Below are 13,657 nucleotides of genomic sequence, written 5' to 3'. Positions count from 1 at the left end.
CAAATAGCAGCCTGCAGTTTCTGGAGTTTGTCCAGAGGAAGAAGCACTGTGGCTAAGGCCGAGTTCAGAGTCAGACCCAGATAGTCCAGCTTTGTGGACGGAACCAGAGCAGACGGAAAATTCAGAATCTGGCCAAACTCCCGCAGAGTTCGTGTGGCGATTTCCAGGTTTTCCACCAGTAGTAGGAGACTCCGCTCGCAGTAGGAGCCCAATACCGCGATCCCCCGTTGGCATAACAATGCTAGCACCGGGGCTGACACTTTTGTAAAGACCCGAGTAGCAAAGGCGAGACCAAAGGATAATGCCACAAACTGAGAAAGGTAAGCCTCCTTGAGGTTGATAGAGGCAAGAAAATCCCCCTGATGCAGGAATGCCACCACCATGCGAATGGACTCCATTCTGAACTCTGAATAATGGTTGCTTTGTTCAATCTGGAGATCGGGAGGGTCCACCACCAGTGGAAGAGTCCACTTTTTAAGAAGGGACTCCTCATAGGGGTACTGCATAGCAAAATCGCTTAGGGACCACAAGGGGACGTTTTGGCTGTTCCCACTCTTTAGCGACAATTTTGCCAAAGTAGACGTGGAAAGGAAACACCTTTGCCGCTCTGGATGGCTTGTGAATGCCAAAGGGAACCGACCCCTCCGTTGAAACGTCAGCGGTGTCCTCCATTTTTAAGGTCTCACGCACAGATACAATCCGTGCATCCTCCAGCACCTTTGCAGAAGCGGAGTAATCTTTCTCGCTATCTGATAACTCAGTTCATGTGGTCTCAGACCCAGCAGAGTGTCCTACGTCCGTAGCGGCTGAATCAGATACAGGATCTGAGGAGGCCAATGAGGCATGGGAGGCTTTTTGCTAGCCCGTCGCCCAAAATCCACCTCCACCCAGGACGCAAAGGACTCCAGGACCGCCATCAATGCAACAATGGATGGTTGGGACCCGGAGGGCCCGCAGCCTCCTGAGAGGGGATCAGGTGTGGAAATGTGCTCCAAAGACTTCATGAGTCAATAGGGGGACCCCACAAGAAAAAGGTGTAAGGACCCCACTGCTCCGGCAGCATCACTCAGTTGCCAGTAACAGAGCACCTAAATGATCCTCAGCAGAGAGGGAGGAGACGAACCCACCAGACCCACCACCCAGCAGAAACAGGCACCTGCAGCCACCAGGATAATCGTCACTCCACATGCAGCGATCAAGAACTGCAAAAAATCCAGGAGTCAGCACCAGGGGATGAGGCTCCCACAGCCAAAATCAACACCCACAGGACTCCACTGTCATGGCCACTGCTATTTTAAATGGCAAACCAACGCAAAATGGCTGTCGGACTACACAAACATGGCCACCATGCATTGAGCACACAGGCTACAGCAAAATGGTGGCACCACGAGGCTCCCTGCAACCCAGGAGAGATTCCTAGCCTCAGAAAATAAGATAGGCAGGAAGAGGGGTCCCTGGCAAGGGCACCAACAGGCACAGCTGATCGCTTGATTGCCAGCGGCAAACCGCCCGCGGCACTCTGCTATCACCCGAGGCGGTGGACCAGGCCACCCAACAGTCCCGGCATCAGTAAAAGGGGGGGGGGGCGATATGACCCATAAGGACCACCAGACCGATAAGGGCGGTGTCTAATGGGAAAGAGGGGAACCCGGGGGTCTGACCGTCCCATGGAGGGGCCCACATACACCCCAAAACTAGGGCCGAAACTAATGGATTATGAAAATAGTCAACTATTTTCATAATCGATTCGTTGGTCAGCCGATTAGTTGGCCTGCATACAAAATGCAGTATTTGTTTACATATCAGCAGACACAGTGAAGCACACATACAGCTCAGTACATCATCCATACATGTTAGTAAGTGCCTTAGAACTTGTGAATGTGTGAGGAGCAATGCCTCATGGGACATGTTGTCCTGGGCAGGAAGTGAGTGTTTCTAAAGGCAAAAGTTTTTTACCTTGCTATAGGGGCACTCTATACTATACTTTGCAGCTTGCTATTGGGAAACTGAAGAGCCAAAAGCGTCAGGGGGGACCCCAGAAGAGGTGAAGCAGAACTGCTCTGTGCAAAACCATTACACAGAACAGGTAAGTATAACATGTTTGTTGGTTGTTGTGTTTTTAATCTGCCCAACAACAAATTGGCCAAAAAAAAACAGCATAAAAAATGCATAACGCAAATCGCAGCAAAAAGTATGAAAAGCACTGCATAGGTGTGAACCGAGTGCTATGCCGGCTATACACATCGATTTTCAGACAAGAATATTCATACAAAAAATCTTCATACATTCACTGAATAAAAGACTTGTTTGAAAATTTCACTTGATTTTAACATTTAGTTTTAAAATGAATGTAATTTCTGAATGAAAACCACATTCACTGAAAGTTCAGTTGACCAAAAGTTTTCTAGTCTTCTCTTTGGAATCTTCCCATCACTGTGGTCGAAATTGAACGTCGATTTGACACCCACTAACAATTTGAAATTCAAACAAATGTTAACAAATAATTTTTTTTTTTTTTTAAAAAAAAGGAAGACATCGTTTTTGTATGGCCAGTACAAGTGACAGCAGGCACAGGTAGCTTTTATCAAGCCACCTGCCTATGACAAGGGAGTCTGTCATACATATTACAGTGCTCTCTGAGATCTTCAAATAAAAAAAATTGATTGAGTCTGATGATATTTACCAGATTCAATCTTTAATAGTATATACAGTATATCTCTTCTGTCTGCTATTCTCAGAGTGGGTTAGAGTGGGTTTTGCTCCATAACCATAGAGCTGGTTTTTTTTGTTTTTTTTTAATTTACCACTGCACATAGATATTAAGGAATAAAATTGCCTTTATTTTTTAAAGTTTACATATTAAACTAAATTATACACCACACTTTTTTTAAAATGATCCGATTAGTCGATTGAAATAATCGACCAACTAATAGATTATGAAAATAATCGGTCGTTGCAGCCCTACCTAAAACCCTCCAGGGGGAGAGGGGGGACAGTCAGTCACCACACCAGGAACCAGGCAGGCACCGCTCCAGACAGAACCTCCTCTCCATCTAAATAGGTTGGCTGTCGGCCAGGAGAAACGCTGCAACTCAGGCTGAGACCCGGTCGTATGCGACCTCGCGAGGTACTTAACTCGCAGACAAGCCCCCGTCCGGTGGGGCAATGGCGCGGTGACCTAGCGCAGGACTAAGATCTGTGCACGCTCGCTGGCCAGACTGGGGTGACCACTGGACCTAGATTATCCAGCCCGTCGCCCAGACCACCGGTGGATTGTAGATCTCACAGGGGAAAAAAAGCAGGAGAAAAGACTTGATTTTTGACTTACTGTAAAAGGCTTTTAGTTCTCTCAGGAACACTAACTAAAAAAAAAAAAAAAAAAGTCTTACAAAAAGGTTTCCAAAAAAAAAAAAAAGCTAAGACCGAAGTCCCAGCAGGGAACTAGGTCCTACTCCTAAACTAGGCAGAAACAAACTGAGGGCTATAGCAAAGTGCGTGGGTGTATGCTTGCAGGGACTGCCGCGTAGGCGTGGTAAAGTTTTTTCCTGCCTAGTGTCCTGCTCCTGTAGGAGGCATCATAACCCAATGGTCAAGATATGAAGCTGCGTCAGTCAATGAATGATAGAGAAAATACCTATAGCAGAGACAGAGGGAGTATACCTCCTAGGACTGCCCATAGGCGTAGCCAAATTTTCTGCCTAGTGTCCGGCTCCTTTAAGGGGGGGGGGGGGGGGGGGGAGTATAACCCAATGATTAAGATGATCAGGAGTTGTGTCCGACGATGAACAAAAGAGAAATGCAGTTTTGGAAGCGATCGCGGGAGACAAAACATGAACATTTTTCTCGTACAATACCAGATCATACGATTTTCATTTAATCAGTACAGTTTTGGTCAGAAAATACATTCCATCACTTTCAAATTTTTACACCTTTAGTTAACGCAGTCGTTTGATAGAGACTGGCATACAAAAAACAAACAATCATTCGTCCGATAAATGGATTTTTGTAAAATCTTACCGTAAAATCCTTTTCTCTTAGCTCATTGACAGACGTAGTCCTCGGTGATACAGCACCTTCGGGTTATGTTGCCTCCACAGGAGCAGGACTAGACAGGAAATTAAAATGCTCTGGCCACACCCTAGGGGCAGTCCCAGAGGGTATATCCTCTCTCTCTCTGCCTCAGCAAATCAGTTATGTCAAAAAGCAGTTTTTAGAGATTTTAACCCAACCCAACTCCAAAACAGAGGGGCGGGGACTACGTCTGTCAATGAGCTAAGAGAAAAGGATTTTACGGTAAGATTTTACAAAAATCCATTTTTCTCTATCGCTCATTGACAGACGTAGTCCTCGGTGATACAGCACCTTCGGGACGTCCCAGAGCAGTATCACAAATGAGGGGTGGGAAAATGGAAATCAAATCCCAATCTAGAAGGCCCAACCGGTGCCAACTAGAAGTTTACAATGCTCATCCTTAATGATGAGACTCAACAAAAAAGAAATTTTTCAAACAGAAAAAAACTCTCGAGGTAGACCACCGGTCTCCTCAAATTGCGGCCTGCAAAACCTTGCGGCCAAATGAGGCATCCGCCGATGCAGTCACATCAATTTTATAGAATTTTGTAAAGGTATGTACCGACGACCAGGTGGCCGCCTTACATACCTGGACCACTGACGCCTGATGGCGGAAGGCCCAGGAAGTACTGAGCGCTCGAGTGGAGTGCGCCCTAACAGGGAACGGAGGACTCTGACCCTTAATAGAATAAGCCTGTACCACCGTCTGTCTAATCCATTTGGCAATGGTCGCGGCAGATGCAGGCAAACCCTTTCTGGGGCCATCCGTGATCACAAAAAGTGAATCCGTCTTACGGAATGATTCCGTAGCTTTCAGGTATACCCTGATTGCCCGAACCACATCCAAGGAATGCAACGCATGTTCCCGATGATGCTTGGGCTGAGGACACAAGGAAGGTAGTACAATATCTTCATTCAGATGAAAATCTGAAACCACCTTAGGAAGAAAGGATGGCTTAGGATGAAGTACTACCTTATCCCTATGAATCACTAGGTATGGGGACTGGCATGATAATGCAGCCAGTTCTGACACCCTGCGAGCAGAAGTGATAGCCACCAAGAAGGCCACCTTCTGGGATAAAGTAAACAAGGGAAATTCCCTGATGTTTTCAAAGGGAGGTTTCTGTAGAACCGACAAAACTAAATTAAGATCCCAGGGCGGTAAGGGCGCGCGGACTGGTGGAGCCAGGTGCCGCACCCCCTGGATGAAATTCCGCACCAAGGACTTGGTAGCTAAAGGTTTCTGAAAGAAGATTGCTGATGCTGAAACTTGACCCTTGATGGTGCTCAAGGCTAGCTTCTGCTCAACCCCTTGTTGCAAAAAAGCCAATATTCGAGTCACCGAATAGGTACGTGGAGGAAATCCTAAAGATTCGCACCACGCAATATAAGTCTTCCAAGTGTGATAATAGACCTTGCTGGAAGTCGCTTTCCTTGCTTTAATAAGGGTAGGAATGACTGAAGCTGACAAACCTCTGTCCTTCAGTACTTGGGTCTCAATGGCCAGGCCATTAAAACCAGCGACTGTAAAGCACGATGGTAAATTGGTCCTTGAGACCACAGACACTCCCTGAGACGAAGTTCCCACGGAACGTCTGCGACTAGCCTGTCCAAGTCGGCCAGGCCGGCTTGACGAGGCCAGCCTAGAATTTCTAGGACCACTGGTGCTGATTGGATCTGAACCAGGCGTCCCTAGAGCTATCTGGCCCCGACCAATCCGAGCAAGTCTGGTCGTTTTCTGTTCCCACACATTTATCAGATACCTGATTGCTATCAGGAAGGGTGATCTTTTCTGGTTGAACCTCAGGGACCGAAGTCACCCGGCTAGAGGCTTCTTGGCCTGTCTGGTCAACCAGATCTGATTCCTGTGGGGAATTTAGACTAATCTTAGGAAAAGGTAAAGGAAAAGATCTATTCAGGGAACGGTGACTACCGCTCCCTGTAGTACTTAAATGTTGGAAGGGAAGAATCGCACCGGTAGTAGTAGTTGATGCTCGATCTAATGTCCTGAATACCGGTGAAAACGTCCCCCCACCCTCAAACCGGGTGGGGGCGCACCTTCAGGCTGTGTACTCCTTTGCTTCGGGTTTGGCCGAGTTGGTCCTCTGTTTGTCCGACCAGCCTTTCTTGAACCCTCCTGGAGGAGTCTTGCCTTTCCCGCTTGTTCCAGCCGGGCGTGCGAACCCTTTATGGGCGGGAAAGAAAGGTCCTCGCTTGTTGCGAGGTCCCTTAGCTTTAGCAGCCTGTGGCAAAAAAGTGCTCTTGCCCCCAGTGGCATCCTTAATGATTTCATCTAGGGTGGCCCCAAATAGACGATTCCCCTGAAAGGGGAGATTTGTCAAGGTCTTTTTGGAACCTAGGTCAGCTGACCAGCATTTTAACCACAGCACACGTCTGAGGATTACCGCTGACATAGATGCATGCCCTAATAGGGGAGTAGTGTCCAAGGCTGCGTCACAGATAAACTGTAGCCCTTGTATAATCTGTTCCATCAAATCAGATGTTTCCTGGGGAATATCTTTTCCCCTAAGGTCTTGGCGTACCAATCTCGCCCATTCCGTAAGTGTCTGGGAAACTAGACCAATAACAATTACTGGTCTAAAAGCTGACCCTATCAGAGAAGATGGTGCGGGACTCTGCTTCCATCTTCCGATCCACCGGATCCTTAAAGGACGAAGTGTCCTCCACTGGGATAACCGTGGCTTTATTCAGCCTGGAAATAGGTGGATCCATCACTGGTGGTACCGTCCATTTCTTAATGAAGGATTCCTCAAACGGATAGCGTCTAGCAATACGCTTGGAAATAGTAAAGGTACGTTTAGAATGCTCCCATTCTCCTTTAATCTTATTACCAAAACACTTGGGTACAGGAAAAACCTTCACCGTTTTGATGGGCTTGTTAGTACCAAAAGGAATCTCTGTATCAGTTGCTTCTGCCGGTAAAACCTCAAGTTTTAAGGTTTCCTGCACTGCCACAACTAGTGCGTCCACCAATGCTTCTTCCTGAATTATAGCGGGAGAAGAAACGTCCTCCTCACTGTCTGAGGGAGCTTTACCTGAGGTAACAGCCCTTGCAGAGGGACCTGCAACTGCAGTGACCATCTCTGAATCTGAATCAGAGGTGTCAGATAATATAGGGGTAGGCGGGGGTCGCTTCCTTGACCCTCGTCCCTGACAGGCCGCCTCCACCCGAGCCACCATAGACTCCAAAATTGCTGTAAACGCCTCTACACTCTGTGCACCGGCGGGTCCCGTGGCCCCCTCGAGGGAAACAGGTGGGGGAATTTGTGTGGCAGGGTCCATGATTATTCCAGTATCTTCCCGGATAATATAATTCAAAAATAAAAAACTTTTTTTTTTTCCCACAGACCCCCAGCGCCACAAAAGCCCCTTAGTGTTACCTGCTAGGGATCCCTATCGATCGATCGAGAGAGAGAGAGAGAGAGATAGACCCCCAGGCTCACCACTTGATGCTCAGAGTTTAACTGCAACAGGTTACAGCGCTGTCTTGACAAACAGGAAATCTTTTGGCTGGCTGCCCAGGAAGAAAGGAGGCGGCTCCGCCCCTCTGCACGCCTTCCGGCGCCTCCCCTAGCTCCACGAGGTGTTTGGATCACCTCAAACATGGCCGCCACCATGCTGGAGACACGAGGCTACGCCAAAATGGCGGCTCGTGCAATCCAGCAAAAAAAAAAATGGCGGCGGCCTGTACCGAATAGCGGTGTGCTGCAGGGCACACAACACTATCTCTGCATGGGGATTTTTGGCGTGGTTGGCGGTACCGGCCCTGGCGGACCTCATGGCCGTTCGGAAGGCCTGCTATAGCTGGAGATTTGACTAGGAAGGCAGTCTACATGTCCGTGGCTTCTGACTGGTAGGTACCATATTCTTATCACAGTAAGATTCCCAGACTGCCACTGATTACAATCTTTTAAACATGTATACAATTAGATTGTTAGCTCCCAAACCAAGCCTCCTGGCTTTTTGCACATAAAATCACACTCAAAGTAGGAGGATCTGTGCCATGTTATAGGATAGAGGGGGACTCTATCTTACCATACAGAGAGGGGCCCGCGTTCACCACAAGACCCGTCAGAGGGAAAAGGGGGAACATACTACTCACCATACCGGAACCAGGCGGGCACCAACTCCTGACAGTACCCCTCTCCACCGGGGCGGGAGGGCTGTCGACCAATACGGACGCCGTGACTCATGGTCTTTGGCGTTTCAGCGAGACGTTTAACTCGCGGGGTCAGTCCCTTAATGGGACTTTGTCGCGGCTGACCCAGCGCGGAGCTATGGCCTGCACGCGCTCGTGGGCTGAACTGGGGTGACCACCGGATCTCAACATCCAGCCCGTCGCCCAGTTCAGCTTTCTCGCTTGAAGATCTCACAGGAACACTGGAGAAAAAAGCTGTCTAAAAAATCTTTTTAAGAAAAAAATCTTGCCAGGACCGAAGATCCCAGCAAGGTATCTAAGGTCCTTACTCCTAACTAGACAGAAAATAACTGATTTGCTGAGGCAGAGAGAGAGAGGATATACCCTCTGGGACTGCCCCTAGGGTGTGGCCAGAGCATTTTAATTTCCTGTCTAGTCCTGCTCCTGTGGAGGCAACATAACCCGAAGGTGCTGTATCACCGAGGACTAAGTCTGTCAATGAGCGATAGAGAAAATCTCATTGCGTGTACTAGGCTTTAGCTGCAGATGTCAAATCTTAAGGGGACAACACTATTTTACATGCTTTTATACTGTGGTGCACTGTTCCAACTGTGTGTATACTGTATTTATAAGAGTAAACTAATGTAGCACTGCTCTAGATCAGCCCCTTTTAACCAAAGTGCCCAAGGGTGCCTTCAGGTGGCCTTGGCAAAATTCCTAGAAATTGCTCAAAAATTGTATACAAGCCAGTGGGTGGATCAAGCCGGACTAACATTGTGCACCATTACAACCTACTAGCCACCAGAGTCCTAACAACCAATGACGTCATTGGTTGATAGGACATTGGGCACCTGCACAGCATACTTGTTTTTCCCCTCCCCTTCAGCACTGGGGTCACATTAGTTGAGTGGAGGGAGAAAAAACGAGGAAGAAGAGAAACATTGGAATACTAGTGTGCACAGTGTGCAAAGGTGTATTGCTTTGGGAAAAAAAAAATCACCATTAATGTTGGGTGCCCTACGCATGTGAATGTTGCTACATTAGGTAAAACTATTAGTGTAACTATGTAAAAAAAATAAAAATAAAATAAAAACAATACTACAAAACAAATGCTACATTTAACATTGCGTGTCTCTTCTGCAATGCAAAGCCTGCCTGCTCACAGTATATAACAGCTTTAATGGCAGGAACACATGGATGATTTTTGGAAGGCTTATTCCATGTACAATGGGCGTAAATGTAAAATATAAATTTAAAATAATTGCGGCTTAAACCATACAGTATGCAGTGTGTAGAGGTCTACAGTATGCAGTGTGTAGAGTGTGCTTATTCTTACAGTTCGCACAGATTGAAGTGAGAATAATCAGAGGTAAAATGCCTACTCTACAGGAAAGGTGGTGAAGCAGCTCTTCCAGTGTGAAAAGCTACATTAGGTACTGTGAGGTGAACGGTATGAGGATTTTGGTAGTTTCCCTCCAAGAAGTTCTGTGCATCTCTTGCAGTATTATGAGACTTTATCAGTCAGTCAGTGCAGTGATCAGAGGGGTACCTACCACCACAGCGCAGTCATTTTAGATTGGTTTCTGCTGTGGTGTCTTGAACAGAAATAACTGGAGTAAGAAATAGTCTAGAAGGTTTAGTAGTCTGGAATGATTTTTCCAAGTAATTTTTTTTTAAACTTGGTCCTAATGCATAGTTTTCAGTAAGCTCCTAAATATTCAAATAGAAATCATAGTACATACCTCTGTATATGAGGTTTTCCCTTCAGTAGTCAAAGGCTCTTTCATTTTGTGCCGAGATGGCCGCTGGCGTTTCACTTTAAGAGCAAGCTGAGCTTTGGCTTTGTGTGCGCTGGTGTCCAAGCGTTGAATTTCTCCCACACACGCATCAAAATCTACAAACAGAGGGCACAGACTGAGTCAAGTCTAATACATGCATAGTTTTAATCAGGTGTAATCACTGTGAATGCTGTGTCTTCATGTGCTGCATCAAACAGAGCAAAAGTAAACACAATCAAGCGCAACATTCTCACCCCTCCATGTCAATTAAAATACAAAGCCCAAAGAGTCAAAGTCTCAAAGGGAGGCTTTTGAGGAACAGAAAACCAGGTTGAGATACCACAGCGGTAAAGGGGTTCTCCTCGGAGGAGCCAGATGACACACCTCCTGGATGAAAGTGCAAATCAAGCTATTAGTAGCCAATGGACGTTGGAGGTAAATCGCCAAGGCTGACACCTGGCCCCTAATAGTTCCCAACGCAAAGCGCTGCTCAACCCCTTTTGTAAAAAGGTCAAAACCCTAGTTACAGAAAACAAGTGAGGGTGCAGTTGCGTCGATTCACACCAAGAAATGTACAATTTCCACGTACGATGATAGATGTTCCTGGAAGTAGACTTCCTGGCCTTCAAAAAAGTCGGAATCACTGAGTTTAAGGATAGAGGTCTTTCTAACACCTTGCTTTCAACAGCCAGGCCGTTAAAGCCAGTGACCGTAAAGCAGGATGGAAGATCGGTCCTAGAGATAGTAGATCTTCCCGCAGAGGAAAATGCCATGTGAGGATCCACGATCATCTTTACCAGCTCTGTGTACCAAGACCGCCGAGGCTAGTCTGGTGCCACCAGAAGGACCGGAATGCCTTCCAATCGCCACCCGGCAAAGAAACCGCGGCAAGAGAATGAGCGGAGGAAAAGCATAAATCAGCCGATACTGGCTTCAAGGAGGATGTCTGTGGCATCAGTCAGAGGATCACGAGACCTGGCCACAAACCGCTGAACTTTCCTGTTGAAGCAGGGCGCAAACAGATCCACGTCCGGGGTCCCCCACCGGACACACAGGAGATGAAATACCTCCAAATGAAGGGACCATTCCCCTTGATCCCAACACCTGACGACTCAGGTAATCCCCCTGCCAATTCTCCACACCCGGAATGTTGACTGCAAAAAGAGCCTGAACATTGGCTTCCTCCCAAATCAGAATCTCAGCCACCTCCTTGGCCGCCAGAGCACTCTTGGTGCCCCCTTAATGACTGATGTGAGCCACAGCCGTGGCATTGTCCGAATAAATCCAAAACGGAGAGCCACGTAACCGACTCGTCCAGTGAAGCAGGTAGAGCTTGATCGCTCTCAGCTCCAGAATATCGGCCGGCAAAGAGGACTCTTCTGTCGCCCTGGTCCCCTGGGCACAGAGCTTCCCCAGCACCCCACCCCAGCCTGACAGGCTGGCATCCGTGGTGACTACCATCTAAAACACTGCAGAAAGGGGATGTGGGAGCTTTGGAGGACGAGGAGTGGGGCGACGCACTTGACACATGTAAACTAGTCTCCCCAAGGCTGTCAGACCGCCTCACCCAACTGTACATCCTTCACCGAGCCCATCTCACTCCTATCATGATGGCCAAGTACAGAATTGACGCCTCCGAACTCTGCCCCATGTGTCGGTTGGAACGGGGCACCTTTTATCACCTCCTTTGGAGCTGCCCAGACTTGCAGGGATTTTGGACGCAAGTGGTTAGATTTCTACATGACACTATGGGCTCCCCGCTGACGTTGACCCCCTAAGCCGTGCTTGCTGGGGATATTTCCCGACACCAGTGTAGACAGAGCCATTACCCTCTTCTTACATGAGACACTATTTCTAGCTAGGAAATGCATTGCATGGCAATGGATGTGCGACAAAACCCCCCACCTTTCATGACTGGCTCCGAGGTTAACACAACGCTACCCTATAAAAAGCTAATATAAGCCCACCGAGGGTGCCCCTCCAAGTTTAATAAGATATGGGACAGAGGGGTACAGGCTTCGGAGACGTGTATTTAAATTTTGCACTGTTTATGCTGAAATTTCTATTCACCACATCTCTTGCTTTCATTCACTGTTGGGGACATAGAGCTATTGCAGATAGAGGTTTGGCAATTTTCACACTCCATACATGTCCTTAATGTACCTAGGTATTCCCTTCTTTTTTGACGGTTTCTTGATATGTACTTGTATTTTTTGTAACTGAGTTTTTTTTTTATCAATAAAGACCTTGTTTAATAAAAAAAAAAAAATGTCAGAAAGGACTTGCCCCGGCATAGGACAGGAGACTGGAGCCACCAAGAAAGAGCTGCCTTTGTAAGATGGCTCAAGCGAATCTTCTGGTCCAATGACCGAGGATCTCTGTTCCATTTCACCAGAATCTCCTTTTGCAAAGGTCTCGAGTGAGACTGAGCAAACGGGACAGCTTCGAAGATTGACACCATCAGACCCAGGGCCCGCATGCAAGCCTGCAAGGAGGATTGATCTGTCTCCAGCAGCAACCTGACTGCTTTTTGCAGCTTCTGAAGTTTGTCCAGGGGAAGAAGATAAGTAGAGAGTCAACCCCAGATAAGTGACCCGTACTGAAGGCGCAAGAGCAGATTTTTTTTAAATTCATCGTCCCCCCGAATTGTTGAAGGGTGTGAATCGTGATAGAGACGTTGCCCAGCAGATCTGGAATGGGAGTCTGCTCACAACAGGAGATCGTCCAGATATCCCACAAAATGAGGTACCTTGCTGACGTCACAAGGCCAGCACTGGGGCCAGGACCTTGGAAAATACTCTGGGAGTCGAGGCAAGACCAAAAGCCTACAAATTGAAAGTGCTCCTATGCCACTGCAAAGCGGAGGAATCGCTGGTGTCCCTCGAAAATGGGGATGTGGAGATCCGCATCTTTGAGATCGATGGAGGCCAGAAAATCCCCCTGGTTCAATGATGCCACCCTTGACTGAATGGACTCCATTCAAATCTTCTGCACCCGCACAAAGCGATTCAGAGCTTTGAGGTCCAGAATTGGGTGCACCTTGCCCTCTTTTCTGGGCACCGTGAACAGGTTTGAATAGAAACCTTGAGAGCGTTCCTGCAGAGGAACTGGCACAATCACCCCTTGAGCCAGGAGATCTTGCACAGCCTTCCGCAGAGCCTTCAAACACTCTGAAGATTTGACTGAAAAAAACATGTCCCCTGGCAGGGACCAGAATTCGATCTTGTACCTAGAACAAATCAGTTTGTGAACCTATTCGTCCTGAATGAAGGATGTCCAGGATTCCCGAAAGAAGCACAGGCGTCCCCCCACCTCTGAACCGGGTGAGGGCGCCCATTCATGCTGAAGGAGGACTTGTCAGCAGCACCTGACTGACTGGCCTTGGGTTTGCCCCAATGCTTTTTAGCCCCTGAACGGCTTACCTTTTTCTTGCGCCCCGGAGGCATGAAAAAAAATGCTTGTGAGCAGTAAAAGAAGGACCCCGCGTCTTACCCTTGAAGGATTGAGGAAAAAGAGTACTCTTCCTGCCAGTCAAGCCCTTGATCAACTTATCCAATGAGTCGCCAAAACAAACGCTCTCCCGGAAAAGGGCTAGGGCCTGCTTAAAATCTTGGTCAGCCGACCTTCTCCTCAGCCAAACCATGCTTCG

At 47.7% G+C, this 13,657-nt stretch overlaps 1 protein-coding gene across 5 annotated transcripts in view; it reads right to left on the bottom strand.

Annotated features, from left to right (window-relative positions):
- Positions 1 to 13,657, bottom strand: part of LOC309557535 (neurabin-1-like) — a 224,713-nt gene that overhangs the window by 78,861 nt on the left and 132,195 nt on the right. For all 5 annotated transcript variants that reach the window (XM_082260296.1, XM_082260292.1, XM_082260294.1 and 2 more), the window contains exon 12: positions 9,973 to 10,124. In XM_082260296.1, the coding sequence (XP_082116422.1) occupies positions 9,973 to 10,124 (152 nt within the window). The remainder of the gene's footprint in view (positions 1 to 9,972; positions 10,125 to 13,657) is intronic.

Source organism: Pelophylax lessonae (genome assembly GCF_965119305.1).
Source record: "Pelophylax lessonae genome assembly, chromosome: 6".
Classification (NCBI taxonomy): Eukaryota; Metazoa; Chordata; class Amphibia; order Anura; family Ranidae; genus Pelophylax; species Pelophylax lessonae.
Note: the sequence above shows the minus strand (reverse complement) of the source record. Positions and strands in the feature narration are given on the sequence as shown.